General features: G+C 46.0%; 1 protein-coding gene across 1 annotated transcript in view; it reads right to left on the bottom strand.

Annotated features, from left to right (window-relative positions):
• Positions 1 to 734: 734 nt before the first annotated feature.
• Slc6a2 (solute carrier family 6 member 2) overlaps positions 735 to 14,744 on the bottom strand; it is a 34,248-nt gene continuing 20,238 nt past the window's right edge. Inside the window, exons 5-14 of the mRNA XM_027406103.1 lie at positions 8,910 to 9,044; positions 8,131 to 8,234; positions 6,919 to 7,043; positions 5,296 to 5,408; positions 4,104 to 4,232; positions 3,705 to 3,804; positions 2,687 to 2,787; positions 2,113 to 2,280; positions 1,335 to 1,406; positions 735 to 758 (exon numbers count right to left, since the gene is read on the bottom strand). Coding sequence (XP_027261904.1) covers positions 735 to 758; positions 1,335 to 1,406; positions 2,113 to 2,280; positions 2,687 to 2,787; positions 3,705 to 3,804; positions 4,104 to 4,232; positions 5,296 to 5,408; positions 6,919 to 7,043; positions 8,131 to 8,234; positions 8,910 to 9,044 — 1,071 coding nt within the window. The remainder of the gene's footprint in view (positions 759 to 1,334; positions 1,407 to 2,112; positions 2,281 to 2,686; positions 2,788 to 3,704; positions 3,805 to 4,103; positions 4,233 to 5,295; positions 5,409 to 6,918; positions 7,044 to 8,130; positions 8,235 to 8,909; positions 9,045 to 14,744) is intronic.

Here is a 14,744-nt window from a genome sequence, read left to right as displayed (position 1 = left end):
CTAGCTGTCTCCACCACCTTTCTGGAGTATCTGACTTTGTGGACCTTCTTTACTGGTAGTCCAGCTACATTCTTCCCCTAACAGCATGGTTTGGGACTATCCAAACACCAGAAGCTACAGTAATAGTTTAGAACATTCCAAAAACCAATCTTAGATTAACCAGAAAACTTAAATCAGAGGATTTTTACTTAAAACCCCTAAAACATTACCAGTCATATTTTAGGTGCAAATAAACCCCAACTCCCACACAGAGGCTCAGGTATCTAAATGTTGACTAGGTGGAAAAGGGGTAACCTTGGCTCCCACACAGACCCCATCAAGCTTTGGTTGAGCTTTTGATATCTAGCCAAAAGCCAATCTTCTCTTGGCCTTGATTAACTGAAGGTTTCTTCTACAATCTGAAGTACAAGCAAATTCAGGAAGAGGTTCTGCCTGAGCCATGGACCTCAGCTCATGTGTGCACTGAGATTGCCTTCTAGCCAGAGTTCCAGAGGCCATGCTCCATTCCCTCCTCTCATCCTCTTCCTTGAGACTCACTAGTTCTCCACACTCACTGCCTCCATGCCTGATTAACAGAAGGCAAACAAAACCAGAGTCATAGAATCATTAGTAACCAGGAAAACAAGAGGGATGAAAAAGGTTCTTCCAGGACAGGAATCCCAAGGCGGTATCCACATGGGGGTGAAGAGGATGCCCTTGGATGGCCGATGGGTTCCTCCTCCTCGGAGCCAGGTTCAAATAGCCAGCCAGTGCCGCAACTGCAATGAAAGACAGTGGGACCAACATAATTGAAGATAGAGCCAGTGGGGTCTTGAAGAACCATGGGCCAGCTGGTTGGGACATCAAGAAGCAAAGGGGAGGCGAAACAAACATCCTCTTTCCCAGCACAGACCTCAGAACACAGTCCTTAACTGGTGCTGAGGCTGGATGCAAAGAAGCCACCCCAAAGAGGAAGCTCAGCAGGCGCCACCCTCACCCCTCAGGACCACCCTCACCTCTGGGGCCAGCAGCTGTTACTAATGCCCTGAAACTGTGCCTTCAAGATTATAAAATGCCCAACTTAGTTTGGTGACACTAACTTAGTCACCTCTGTCCCTAACGTGTCAGAGGTAGAATGCAAGCAGGAATATTCCAGCACTCAGGATCGGCACAAGGAAACAGCAGCAGCAGCAGGAGGAGGAGGCTGACTGGACACCCATCACCTTAGCCCCTAAGCTAAAGCTGGCCATCACCCAGTTTTTCCAACTGTGATCCTGCTTGGGCACCCCACAGAGAATAACCAAAACTCACCCTATCCTGTCCCACACCACCCCCAAGGTCAGCTCTGCAGCTACCTGGAACTGTCTCACGTCTCTCTGGGCCACCAGGTGGTGCTCATTCTCTGGCGTGATGCCATAGGCCACTCTCTGTGAAGAAGGAAGAAGGGAGAGAAGGGGGAATCTCAGTGGCCCAGATCTCAGATGTGGCCAAAGCAGCTGAGATGTGAAGTCTTTGCCTTACAAAATAAGGACACTTGGAAAGACTACCACCACTAGTTTGTACAGCAATAAGTCTTGATGTAGCTTCAGGATAAAGGGCACCTCTGTTGAGGGGTGTGTGTGTGTGTGTGTGTGTGTGTGTGTGTGTGTGTGTGTGTGTATGTGTGTGTGTATGTGTGTGTGTACACGATGAACATATGTAAAGGAAAAGGAATCATTTCAGAAACCCCTGGTTTAAGTTGATCATATTATTATGATTATAAAAATGGTAGTGGACTCAGTCAAGGAGAGATGGGGTATCTGGGGACATAACACACACTAAAAGGGGACAGGCATGGCTGAGCTTTGCCTTCTCCTGTGAGCAGCAGAAACAGCCCCAGTACTGATGGGCAGCATGCAGGCATGCAAGAAGCACCTCCCATGGGCCAGGTTCTATACTTAGCCCCCAAGTGCTTTTCTCTTCCAAGGCACAAGATATTATTCCCAGGTTACAGATGTGGAAACTGGGGCTCAGGAAGGGTCATCACTTGATAAATGAGGTGGGTATGCTGACCCCAAGTATCCTCTTATTACTCTCTCACCCCAACAAGAATGCCACCTCCCCTTATCCCACAATAGCCATGCCAGAGCTCACCTCCCAAAGGGAGCCCCGAATGCTGAAGAACTTGTAGATGACATAGGCAGGTACCAGGATCATGGATGAGAGGGCAATGCCCCACCCGACCCAGTTGGCCCAGGGAGGATACACGTAGTCATCGTAGGTGAGCGGCTTGAAGTTGATGATACTGACCACCACCACAAACTGGGGGAAAGGGTGGGGGCACGAAGGAGAAACAGAGAAAAGAGAGTGGAGGGAAGAGAGAAGAGAATGTCAGAGATAGAAACAAAATGAGATGATCGAAGGAGGAAATGAGAAAGAAAAGAAGGGTGTTCAAGAGGCAAGTGATAGTGAAGATTCAAGATAGCGAAGACAACCGGGGAGGAAGGAACAAAAGTGACTTTGTAGCCAGCCCAACAGCATGGGCGGTGGTTAGGAGACCTGGCTGGAGACACACTAAGGTACAATATCCCCGGCCCCTTCTAAGAGTCCTGCCTGCATGACCAGGCTTCTAGATCCCAGCACCTCCTCCCCCAGGGAATAAATATGATCAGCCCACCCCCAACCTGTACTCAACCACCCTTCTACAGGTACCCAAACCACACCATACCAGAAGGAAGGCAGGGCTGACAAACTTCCAACACAGTCTCCAGTACAGGCCTGGCTTAAACCCCATCATCTGTTGGATGTCATTGCTGAACCTGTCAACACCTGGGAGCACATAGGGGAAACATGTCACAGAGAGCCCACAGATGCAGGCCCTGAAGCCATTGCATGAGGTTCTGGCAGAGTGCAGGGCAGGTGGCAAGAGACTGACACCTTGAAATGCAGGAGGCTCGACAGGCACTTTGCTAATGGCAAACAAGAGAGAGGACAAACTCTGGGACAGTCACCTTTCCTGTGCCACTCTGATTATCTAACAAGAGGGAAGCCAGAGCTCAGAGAAGGGAGGACATAACCCAGACTGAGGATCCAGGTGCCTTGACCCCAGCCTGGTTCTTTCCCCTTGCATAGTCTTTCTGTAAAAACAGTCCATCTAACCACGTATGTGTTCACATGGATACCCCTCCAACCATAATCTGAAAGAGACCATGACATGCTGCAATCCCTTCCAGAAAGAATAAAAACAAGATCAACCTACTACTGTCACATAGAGGGGAAATGAGCAGTTATGACACATTTGACATTTGATTTCTCAGTCCAGCTCCAGAGTGAGTTTAGTGAATAAAATACAGGATACCTGTTCAGGTTTGAATTTTAGACCCATGATGGAAAAAAATCAGCATCAGGAAAGTCTATGAAGTATTTGGGTCATTCTGATCTAAAAACATGTGTTCATCGTTCATCTGAAGTTTAGCTGTTTTGTTTGTTCAATCTGATACCTGCACTGTCAGGTGGCTGGGGGTCTGCAGCTCATTACTGGTTCTCTTTCAGATACTGGCACTGAGTCTCTCCTGGGTCTTTTCAGCCCAGTAAACTAAGAGTTGGAGAGTCTTACACCTATTAAATGAGGTGTTCACTTCTGGAGAACCAGGTGGTTGTCTTGGACATGAAAAGCCCCCTTCCCTCTCCAGGTAAAACAGATCCCAGGAGCTCTGAGGACCAAGACTTGTGACATTCTCACTTACCATAAAACCAGGAAACTCCAATAGCTTCCATAAGGACCGCAAACAGAATGGAGGTGCCTGCTGCAAAAGTGTCCAGCAGAGTCAGGACATAAATTCCTCCCTGGACACAGAGAGAAAGGGCTTGAGCCAACCTAGGTATAAATTGTCACTGGCTATCCTATCCATCCTTCAAATCCTTCTTATCCCCGTTCCCACATGATCAGAGCCCTGTTTACAAACATGGGTGACAGGGCTGTACAGCTAAATGTGTCTACATTCTAACCAAGGGCTGGGTAGGGTTCAGGATAGCAGAACCCCTGTGCTCAACCCCACTCAGCCCATCCCAGTACCAAGGCTGAGAATGTCTGGATTTTTGAAACAGTCTTAGAAAATCCAAGACTGCCCCATGCCCAAACTTACCTTGGTTATGCAAAACATGGCCAGAAGGAAAGTACTTATGGTGACACCAAATGTGAAGAGTTTCCGGTGCCGCTTCAGGACCTGGAAGTCGTCAGCCAATCCTGTGATGACTGCTTCCATGCCTCCCATCTGTAGAGAACCAGGAGGGTGGGGCAGGAATGAAGGGCTTCCTTCCTGTAGTTCACTATCAGCTTCAGTTACATCAGGTTCTTCTGAAACTGGCAGGCCCTGCCTTCCTCCTAAGCATCTTTTCCTCTTTTTCTGATCCAGTCTCAATCACACTCAAATAATATGGGATGCAGAAGAGTTAACTTTTGCCTGCCTCCTCAACAGGTCCCTGACCGCTGATTCACTCAGCCTGAGTGAGTACTGAAGAGAAATAGAGAGGAAAAGGATATAGTGCCCAGATGACACATCTATATGCAAATAGAACCTTCTGGAAACATCAACCAAAGAACTTCTCCAGAGTGGGAACTCCATTACATAGTATATGACAAGGGTCCCTTACTGCCTTTCCAAGCAAAGTGGTCACTTTAAGTACAAACTGTGAGTCTATTCCTTATGAGCCACTGCTGTGACAGACAATAATCACATATGTCCCTTGTTCCTCTCCACTGCCCTTGGCAGACATTGTTAATCAAACTCAATACTCTTCCCTGAGGTCTGGAATCAGCCTCTCAATCCTTTCCAGCACACTGATCTGGCAGATCCACCAAGTGAAAAGCAAAGACAGTGAGATCCGCTGGCCAGCCCCTCCCTAAGGCATTTAAGACTGAAGGGTAGAAACAGACATTAAAAAGATGTCAGGAACTGAGTTTGCACATAACTAAATTTAAAAAAAGGATCTAGTAACCTAGCAGGGTCCAAAATGTTTGGGTTGGTTGTTAGTAATAAAATATAATGAGTGGGAAAATTCTGGGTCAAGAACATTCTATTCATGTCCTTTCTGAAGTCTGCCTCCCCATCCACAAAAGCAAAGTGTTGGGCTGACTCGTCTGAGGCCCAGTACAATTTGGAGTTCCTGTAGGTTTCTGGCTTTGACCTAGGCTATCATTTTGAAGGAAGACTCACTTCATTATTTGTATTAAAATAGGGCCCTTGGAAACAGACACCAGACAGCAATAGCCCTGCAGGCTGAGTACAGGTATGGATTACAGTAGTGGAGAAGGGTGTTCTGAGAGGAATCACTCACTGAGCTGTCCAGACCCAGAGCCAGGAGCATCAAGAAGAACAGAACAGCCCAGAACGTGGATCCCGACAGAGTGGAGATGGCTTCTGGATACAGGACAAACACAAGGCCAGCTCCTGTAAGAAATATTAAGGCCTGATCAATGGCTGGAATGTTCAATTGGGGCAGCACAGGGCAGGGAAGCTCCAACCCAACCTTAAGACTCTTAATCAGTCGTGCGTGGGCAGCACAGACTCAGGATCTGGGCATGAGAGAAGGAGCCATAGTTTAGTGGTGCTATCTTTGAGATCTGCAATGTCCCCCAAGCGGCCCTGTGTCAAAGTCTTGATCCCCAGCTAGAGCCGTTTCGAAGTGGTAGGAAGTTCAAGATATGAGGCCCAGTGTAGTCTTCCATTTATTGAGGATGTGCCCTTGTATTGGGACCCAAGCTCTTCTTCCCTCTCTCTCCCTTTTGCACTTCAGCCATTACATTAACAGGTTGTACCACCATGTGGCCCCAACATAGGCCTCAAAACAAGAGTGCCAAGTAGTCATCAACTCAATCTCTAAAACTGTGAGTCAACTAACCATGTCCTCATCATAAGTCAATTGTCTCGGGGATTTTGTTAATAGTAATACAAAGCAGATGCACACAACCTGTGCATCAAACAGCCAGGCAGAGAGAGCAGCAGCTTGCCTGAACAGCTACAAGCCACATGTGGTAAACCCACTTTCTGCTCTGCGGGATTCTACCCTGATTCTCAGAAACTCATGACCCTCAGAGTCCACTGAAGAATGCCTCTCTCTGGGTCTCAACCTCCTTGTAGCCTTAAGAACACAGAAGGCCACAGAGAAGGACAGAGGATCCAAAGGCAGGATGATTGGGGCCAAAGCTAACATCATTGCTCACCAGCTCACAAGTAGCTTAAGTCCAAAAGACTCATCTTTAAAGAGGCTCTGCTGACCCTTGCCTTGCAGCTTTGTGAGAACTAAGTGGAGCTACGCTGCTGGGTTTGGTATGCAGTTTGTCCCCACTGAAATTCATGCTCAGGCTTGCTCCCCAATATAGTAATGTGAAGAGGCTGAGGAGCTTAAAGATATAATTAGATGTTAAGTATTAAGCGGGCTTTCGTGGAGAGTGTTGTTATAGATCGACTTTCCTACAAGCATGACTCTTTTGACACATGGGTATCTGTACTTCTACTTCTCTATAATAAGATAAACAACATATGATCTGCACCAGAAGCCTACTGGACAACCAGTCTCCTTGCTCTGGGCTTGCAGAGGGGTAAGTTAACTAAACATCTTTTGTGTATAAATAACCCACTATGAGCACCTAATGCTACCACCTGCAGACCTGGCACTATGAGGACTTCAGATCTGGAAGAGATTTGGTACTAATTATTAGATAATTATCACAAAGGCTGTTGCAGAATGTGCAGGACAAACTGTGTTCCTCTTAGGCTGCTAGCAGAAAGTCTTGTTATATACTGAGGGCCCAGGATTGCCAGGGATGTTCACTGATGGCCTCAAGAGAAAGCCCAGCAGATGGAAGCCCGACCCTCACCATCCTCCAACCATAAAGGCACTATGAAGCCAGGTCAATCTTTCTTCCTTTAGCTGGAGACAAAGTGGTCTGGCACCTACCTTCAGTGGCAACATCTTCAATCTTGACCTTATGTTCATGGGCCATGTAACCAAGGATGGAGAAGATGGCAAACCCAGAAATAAAGCTGGTAACACAGTTGATGGTGCTGGTCAGCAGGGCATCCCTGGTAGAGAGAGGGAGGGCTGCTATTGACAATGCAAGTCCACCTGACTACTCCCACTCTGCTCATGAACCACTGGCCATCTGTGGAATCTTTAGTCTCATCCAGTCTCAAAGATCATCCCTCTTTTCTATTGTCATGCTGTCACATGGACCCCAGTACCTCATCACCACTGGGTTAGTACCTGCTGGGGAAATGTGTAAGCAAAGAGCTCACCAAAGGTATTGATGAACTCTTAGGGAATCAGAGTTCCTCTCTCCTTAAGTAAACTCTCCATGGCTTAGTATGTCTCCTAGCTCTTTGTGTTGATCCACCCTTCCTTCTTGGCCTATTTCTCATGACATCTAGTGTATACTCTTGGAACAAATAAAACAAAGCAACACTGATCCACTGACACACCACCTCCCTGTCTTTGTCCATGTCATCTGTTCCACACCTGCCTACCATAACCTCAAATGTCCTCCTAAGCTTGCCTCAAGTTCACCTCCAGGCTCTTATTGCAGCACACAACTAAGGGAATGATCATTCCATTTTCTAACCTTCCTAAAACCTCTCCTGGTGGCACATCCATCCTGTTCTTTCTGTGATTCTGCCTTGATTGTTAAATAAAGCGAGAGAGGTAGACCCAAGTCTGCCCCAGCTCTGAATTCCTCACAGCACAGGGTCTGCAGGAAATGGCATTCAGTGCTCACTGATCCAAACTGGAGATGGTCCCTTCAGCATCCCACCTGCCCTGAAGTCTTACTTCTGAACCAGCCAGCCCTCTCCAGCCCGTTTATTCTGCCCCTGCCTCATGGAGTATCTGATGAACAGTGACAGGTAGTTCCATCTTCTCTGGAAGCCATGCCACGTTCCTCTTTCCCAATAATCCTTCCCCATAGGCTCCTGTAGCTGGTGACCTCAACTTTCCCAAGAGATGTCTTCTAGTGAAATATGATCCTTGGACCCCATAAACCACATTGGGGTTCCCAGAATGACCAGAATGGTCCACAAAGGACAGATAAAGCCTCTCTAGATAAAGCCCTCTCTAAATTCCTATAAGGAACAACCCCAGGATTCAAGCATTGGTGATCTCTAAAGGGGTGCTTACCTGTAGCAGTTGTTATCAAATTTATTATAACTGGCAAACGCAATCAAGACTCCAAATCCAGCCCCCAGGGAAAAAAATATCTGAGTTGCGGCATCAATCCATACCTGAAACCAGTGAACAAAAGTCATCACCATCTCTACTTCCTACAGAACTGGATTGCCTCCCTGAGAGTGTCATAGACCAGAAAATGTGGTCTGAAGCAGAGACATAGGCAGTATATGGCTAGTGGACTAAAGATTTGAGCCCTTCTCCAACCCTTGTGTCATGGTTTAGCCCTAGTCAGTCTCACTTCTCCAGCATCCAAGATTGCCCCATATATATATATGATAAATATATCCAGTACACCTAAACTAAGGCATTTGAGTGTGATGATGCCTGCCACATCTCTACTTGTATTATTCTGGATTTTCCCAACCTTCCATTATAATGGGGGAAGACAGATCTACTCACCAAGACTACACTAAGGACTTAGGACTTAGTGTCTACATATTTGAGTGAAAGAAGGTAGCTGAGCAGGTGCAGAACCAATGGAAACCTGCTGTGCTTCACAAGTTTCTAGGTGACCCATGGCCTATGGTCTTCCATCTTTCTAAGTTACACAAGAAAGAGGTTGCTTCTTGGTCCTTGTTCTATAGCATAGTGGTAGGCTGGACACTCAACTAAGAAAGAAGCATTTTGAAATTTACCCTTCTTAATCCTGTTGCTGCACCCATCACCACCTACCCCCTAAGAAGCATCCCTCCACCTGGTCCAATAACAGGTGGCCACCGGGTACTCACCGTGGCCTCTTTGAGGCGGTAGAAGTCAATGTGCAGGTAGGCGTTGATGCCATTGGAGGCACCAGGCAGTGTAACACCATGGACCAGGAGCACAAATAGCACAAAGTAAGGCAGGGTGGCTGTGATCCACACGACCTGAGCAATAGACAAACTGGCTGTGAGAGTCTCTCTCTGCCTGAGACCTGGGGAGGTACTAGGGCAAGGACATAGGATCTTTTCCCACAGAGTCAAACATGCCCTCCCCCAGCTTCCTTCTCCTAGTGTTTGAGGCACCATCTTCATTTTGGGGCCATGCCCTTGGCCAGATTTCAGGAACAGAACAATGAACAGACACAGAGCTCCCTGAAGAAGCTCAGAACTGAGAGTCAGTCAGTGACTTAGAGAATAGGGCTCAGACAGCAATGGTGGCCAGCAAGGGCAAAAACAAGGTTGTCAAAGTCCCTGATGCCTCAACAAAGCTCCCTCTCCTGACCCCTCTAAGCTACTCTATATGGAACTGAGCATACTCACTCTTCCCCTGGCAGGCTTGCCTCCATCACTCTACAGGCCTCGGTTGCTGCACTCAACTGATAGGCAAACTGTTTAAAATTCCCAGTCTCCCTCCCTTTTTTCTCTTTCCATTTTCCTTCTCCTCCTTTGCCATCTGTCCTTCTCCTCTAATACTTTCCCTTTTTGTGTAAATGTGCTTTGATTTCCTTCATTGTAGAGGACAGAACCCAGCGCCGTCCACATGTCAAGCATTCAACCTCTGAGATACATATTTTATTTTATGAGACATTGGCTCACTTGTAGCCCAGGATCCCTCAAATTCATGATCCTCCTGTCTCAGTCTCCCTGGTGCTGTGATTACAGATATGTGCAAAACACTTAGCTTCTCTCTTTTTCTTTATCCACATTTACGTGCATTCTCTCACGTCTGTGATGTATGTAACTGGACAGAAAATAGAAAAAAATTCCCCATCTCAGTAGGAGCAGATCGAGACCAAGACAAACTATCTTTGCAGAAATAGAAAAGGGAAGAAAGAATGAAAATAAGAGCAAATGAATGGGTGAGGAAACAAAGTGAGTAGACCCAGCAGTGGTGGGCACATCTGGTTTAGAGGGAACCAGAGAAGGCTCCCTATTTAATGTCATTCAGTTAGTCACTCCCCAATTCTAGGAATGTCTTTGGGAATATATACTTTGGCTTCTGTTCTTTGAAGGATTGTTGGTGCAGAAACACAGAGGACAAACTTGATAAGAAATGGGGAGAAAAACATGCCCTTGACGCTGAAGCTGTTGCATCTGGGTGGCCTCACATTGGTCTTGGATGACTCAATCTCTCTAAATGGGACAAACGCATCTCCATGCTTGGCAATTGGAACAAAGAAGAGTCATCATCCTTCCTTCTCCTAACAGTTACAGTCTCCTACAATTCATGTCAACAGCTGTGGCCCAGCTGCACTGTCCTACCCAGCAGGCTGGGTGTGACCACACTCCTCCCACAGAAACAGCACCCAGTGTTCTGACTCTAAGAAATCTCCCATGGAGCCTGGAGGTGGTCTTGCATTGGCCATGGCTGAGGCTTCAACACAGATTTGGTTTCCTAAAGAATGCATCAGGGTATGATGGAGCCAGCTGTTGAGTGCTTCAAGCATCAAGGAAGAGCAGATATTTTCTCCCATGACCATACATTCAAAGTTAAAGCTTTAGGTGGCATCTAGGACCTTTTGTCAAAAGCTGAAGGACAGCACCCTCACATGCATGTGTGTTCCTATGAATGCAGCAAAGGAAGATCCCTCTGAGCTCTGTCATCTCCATCCCAAGCCTAATTTTAAACATGAGTTAAAGAACAAATGAGCAACTCCTTTTTCTTTGTTCTGTCACTTTAAACATAGTTTGGTTTGGGGTTTTTGTTGTATTGTTTTTGGGGTTTTTTGTTTTGTTTGTTTGTTTTTATTTTAAGAGAGTCTCACTAGGTAGTCCTGCCTAACCTGCTCTAATAGATCAGACTGACCTCAAACTCTGTTTCCAAAATGCTGGGATTGAGGGCATGTTCCACCTTGTCCATACTTAAAGATAAATTGTTAATCACTTGGATGAATCTGTGGATAATTTCTAAAGTTGCACAGTAACAAACTCAAAGCAATGGCCGATCCTAAAAATGAAGATAACTGTGGCTCATAAAAGGAAGAACCTGAGATGGCAGAGGATCCTCCCAGTGCTTTGGGTATTGGTATTCTCGGTGTTGGAGCATAGCACCCACCAGAGCTTCTCCAACTGCAGGTTTAAGAGGACCCTGAGGGACACCCCCAGAAAGCTCAGCTCCCTACTCCTTCCTGGAGAGATCTAATTTTGTGTGGGTGGGGGAGGAGCTCACCTTTTTGATGAGCTTCTGGGTGACATCAATTCTAGTAGTCCATGAGTGACATCAGTGCTAGTAGCCCATGGATCTCACCTTGACCAAGACCATTCTTGGCCTGGTGCCTGGATGCATACCAATGTTTGCATAATTTCACTAACTGAACTCAGCATCTCCCTGGACCCATGCCGTTGGGTAGAAGCTCCATACAGTTTGTGGCCAGCTAGCCTAGTTTACTTGCCAAGGGCCAGATCAGGGAGAAACTCCTGAACAAGCAAACAAACAATAACAGCAACAACAACAAAAACAGTGCACAGGAATGACAGTCCATAGTCTTCCCTCTGGACTTTACATGTACACACACACACAAATATTTATGTGCACTCCACACACATACAAACATACACTTGTTCACATAAATGAGAATTAAAATAAATTATAAAGTAAATATCCACACTGTTATCTCTGTGAAACTTGATTAATTTTTCCAGACTTAGGATTTGTGGTCTTTGAACTGAATCCCAGGACCATTTTCACCAAGGAAGATAATCGTTTACACAGAAGAATGAATAGGGTATGGCATAACACTAACGTTGCTTAAGAGAACAGCATGCTATACATAGTTTAGTGCAAGCATGGATCATATGCAAATGACTCTTCTGTGTAACTAAGACCATAACTTAGTCAAATCATGAAGGTAAACCAGGATCAGCCTGGATTGACACAGTAATGGTAAGATGGCTAGAATTATGACGACTATAAATGAAAATGCAAACAAAAAAGTTTTATCTATTAAATATTCTAAAACTTAATCTCTGAATTTGTATGGCTTTCTCTCTCTCTCTCTCTCTCTCTCTCTCTCTCTCTCTCTCTCTCTCTCTCTCTCTCTCTCTCTCTCTTCCCAATTCCACCACCTCTTGCTAGAATTCAGGACATGGTCTACATGTTCCCAGCTTCCAAAAAGCCCAAAGGCTGGCAATGAAATGGGTAACGAATGGCTGGCCCAAAGGCTGGCAGTGAAGTGGGTAACTAAAGGCTGGTGCTGGCCAGCTCTGCCAGCTCATCTCATGTCCCTGGAAGAGGGGCCTCGGAAGTTTCTCACACTCAGTGCAGTGTGTAAACAGATTAGGTGGGAACTCAGGAGATGGGGAGGCAAGCACCACTTCTGATCCCCTCTGACCTTTTCAGAGGTGCTCACTGGGCCAACACAGCTGTCCCTGAGTGTGTGGTCTGGGGTGTCCCCTTCCTCTGGTTCAGACTATGCTCCCACCTTCCTGAGAGCCGAGGAGTTAGTATCTTTCCAAGCCATCTTCCCTTGCACATGTTTGACTAATTCCAGGCCCCCTCTGTGACTCTGGAGGCGGACTAAGAAAAGCTGGTGTGCTGTGCTGGGAAGAAATAAGCAATACTTTTGGACTCCTCATCAGCCAGTTTATAAAAACAATTAAAGACAGCCCTGGAATGTCCCAAGTGAAGCCAATTCTAGAAATGCCCTTCCCAGTGGTCTACCTGGGCCTCAAACTTCAGGACTCTGGGGGGAGTTATGCAAATGAGGGCCCTGGTTTCAGAGCCACTCACATCCCTCATCACATTTCCACACATGGAGGGTGCTTTCCTGGGGAAACACTCCATCTCACCTCAGAAAGTACATTTGGAAAGAGGGACTGAGCACACTCAGCCACTCCTCCTCCTGCTGCTCTCTTGGTAACACCAGTCTCCCTGCTGGCAGCTTATGGTTTGCTCATGCTGTGAGGAATAAGCTTGGGTTGCCATATTTGAATACTGATAGCCCCACATCCATCGTCTACAGCTCTCTGGATGGGCTGTGAGGCCTGCTTCTGGCACCAGGAGCACACCAGCAGGCTTGTCTAAGGCTGCCACACCTTGGTAGCTTTGTTCTTCCAGTGAGAAACTTTCCCTTTCTCCTCCCTTCTACCCATGCCTATCCTACCAGGTAAAGCACAAATATCACCTTCTCCATGCCCTTTGTGGACCTTCTCAGCTGACAAAGCATCCATTGTCCTTAAATGTGGCATCTGGGACTTTTTGACCATGCCAAATGATAGGAAGTATTACCTGTTTCATCAAAGTATGGGTAAACATACAAATAGCTACCTCCATCTGTCTAGATGTAGCTATCTGCAACATTGGCTTAATAACAGTTTAAAAATCTACAGTTTGTATTTTTGTTAAGATATAATTGGACTACCTAATAAGAAATTATGCTAAGGTAAAATTAAGTTTAAAACAAAAAAGCAAACTATATAATTACAAATGTAGTTTGTGACCATTGGTTTTAATTTGAATGTGGCTGAACATAGATGCATTTGGATAATGACTCAAAATACTGGACACCTCTGCTGACCTCAAGCCCATCAGGAACACAAACAGATGAAAGCAACTGAAGAAATAATCTGTCTTCTTGTGTACTGCTAGTCCTAGCATTGAGGATAGCACATAATAGGTGCCCATGAAAGTTTAAGAAGTTGAGCTAAGCACTTAATAAAGTTCCCTAAATTTGCTCACTGTTCTTCAACCCATTACTAAGCATTTACTGGAGGCCTACTATGTGCAGAACATCAGCAGGATAGTAATCCTAGATTGGTTTTGACACTGGGACAAAAAGCAAGCATGGTGCAATCATAGACTGGGAGAGCCACTGCATGTGGAGTCTCTTCTGTTTGGAGTGTGATCTGGAAGTCAGTTGCCATGATGCGAGATGCCCAGGAAATATAGAAAAACTACATGGAAGCAATCCAAAGTCCTTTGACCCTAAGCCCTCCAGCTCAGCTCCCAGCCAGTCCCAAACACCTGGGGTGTCCCAGTCAGGTCTCTAGACACAGAGAATAACCATCTACCCGAGCCCAGTCAATTGCCAGACTGTGAGACATGATAAAAATATTTGCCATTTTAACTCACTATGTTATGGTGAGGCTTATCCCAAAGCACTATCTAAGTAAAACATTAGAAAGGACACTTCCTAGCTCTATCATCTTTAGTTACAGTTGAGTTCTAGGCTACATAAAGTCCCAGTAGGGTTGTTATCTCTATATCATTCCCCACGCTGAGAGTCAACTGGAGACATTCCCTAAGCACACTCCATCCCTTAGAGCTTACCACACGGCGGAGCATCATACAAGCAGAATGCCACCCTCACTGTCTAGCTAACCTTGTGTTCTCCTTAGTATCTAGACACTTGGGGGTGCCCAACATTGTATTAAAACCAAAACACACATCTAATTATCTTTCAAAACATCTTTCTCCCATAAATTCAGCATGGATTTATTGGTTTTATAGCAAAACAAATTGTTGATTTCCAGAGTAGGTGCAATGTTTACATGCAGTTTTAGATGCAATTTCAAAGTCAATGATCTGTAGCCTTGGTCTCAGATTTTAGGGGATGCCCCAAGCCTTGGTGTCTGCTATTGTAGAAGCTTTCAAGAGAAAATATGAGGAGATCTGATCTACTTGTGCCCCTTTACCCTGCTGTTGGG

The sequence above is a fragment of the Cricetulus griseus genome, chromosome 3 (genome assembly GCF_003668045.3).
Source record: "Cricetulus griseus strain 17A/GY chromosome 3, alternate assembly CriGri-PICRH-1.0, whole genome shotgun sequence".
NCBI lineage: Eukaryota > Metazoa > Chordata > Mammalia > Rodentia > Cricetidae > Cricetulus > Cricetulus griseus.
This window is presented reverse-complemented; position numbering and strand designations above follow the sequence as displayed.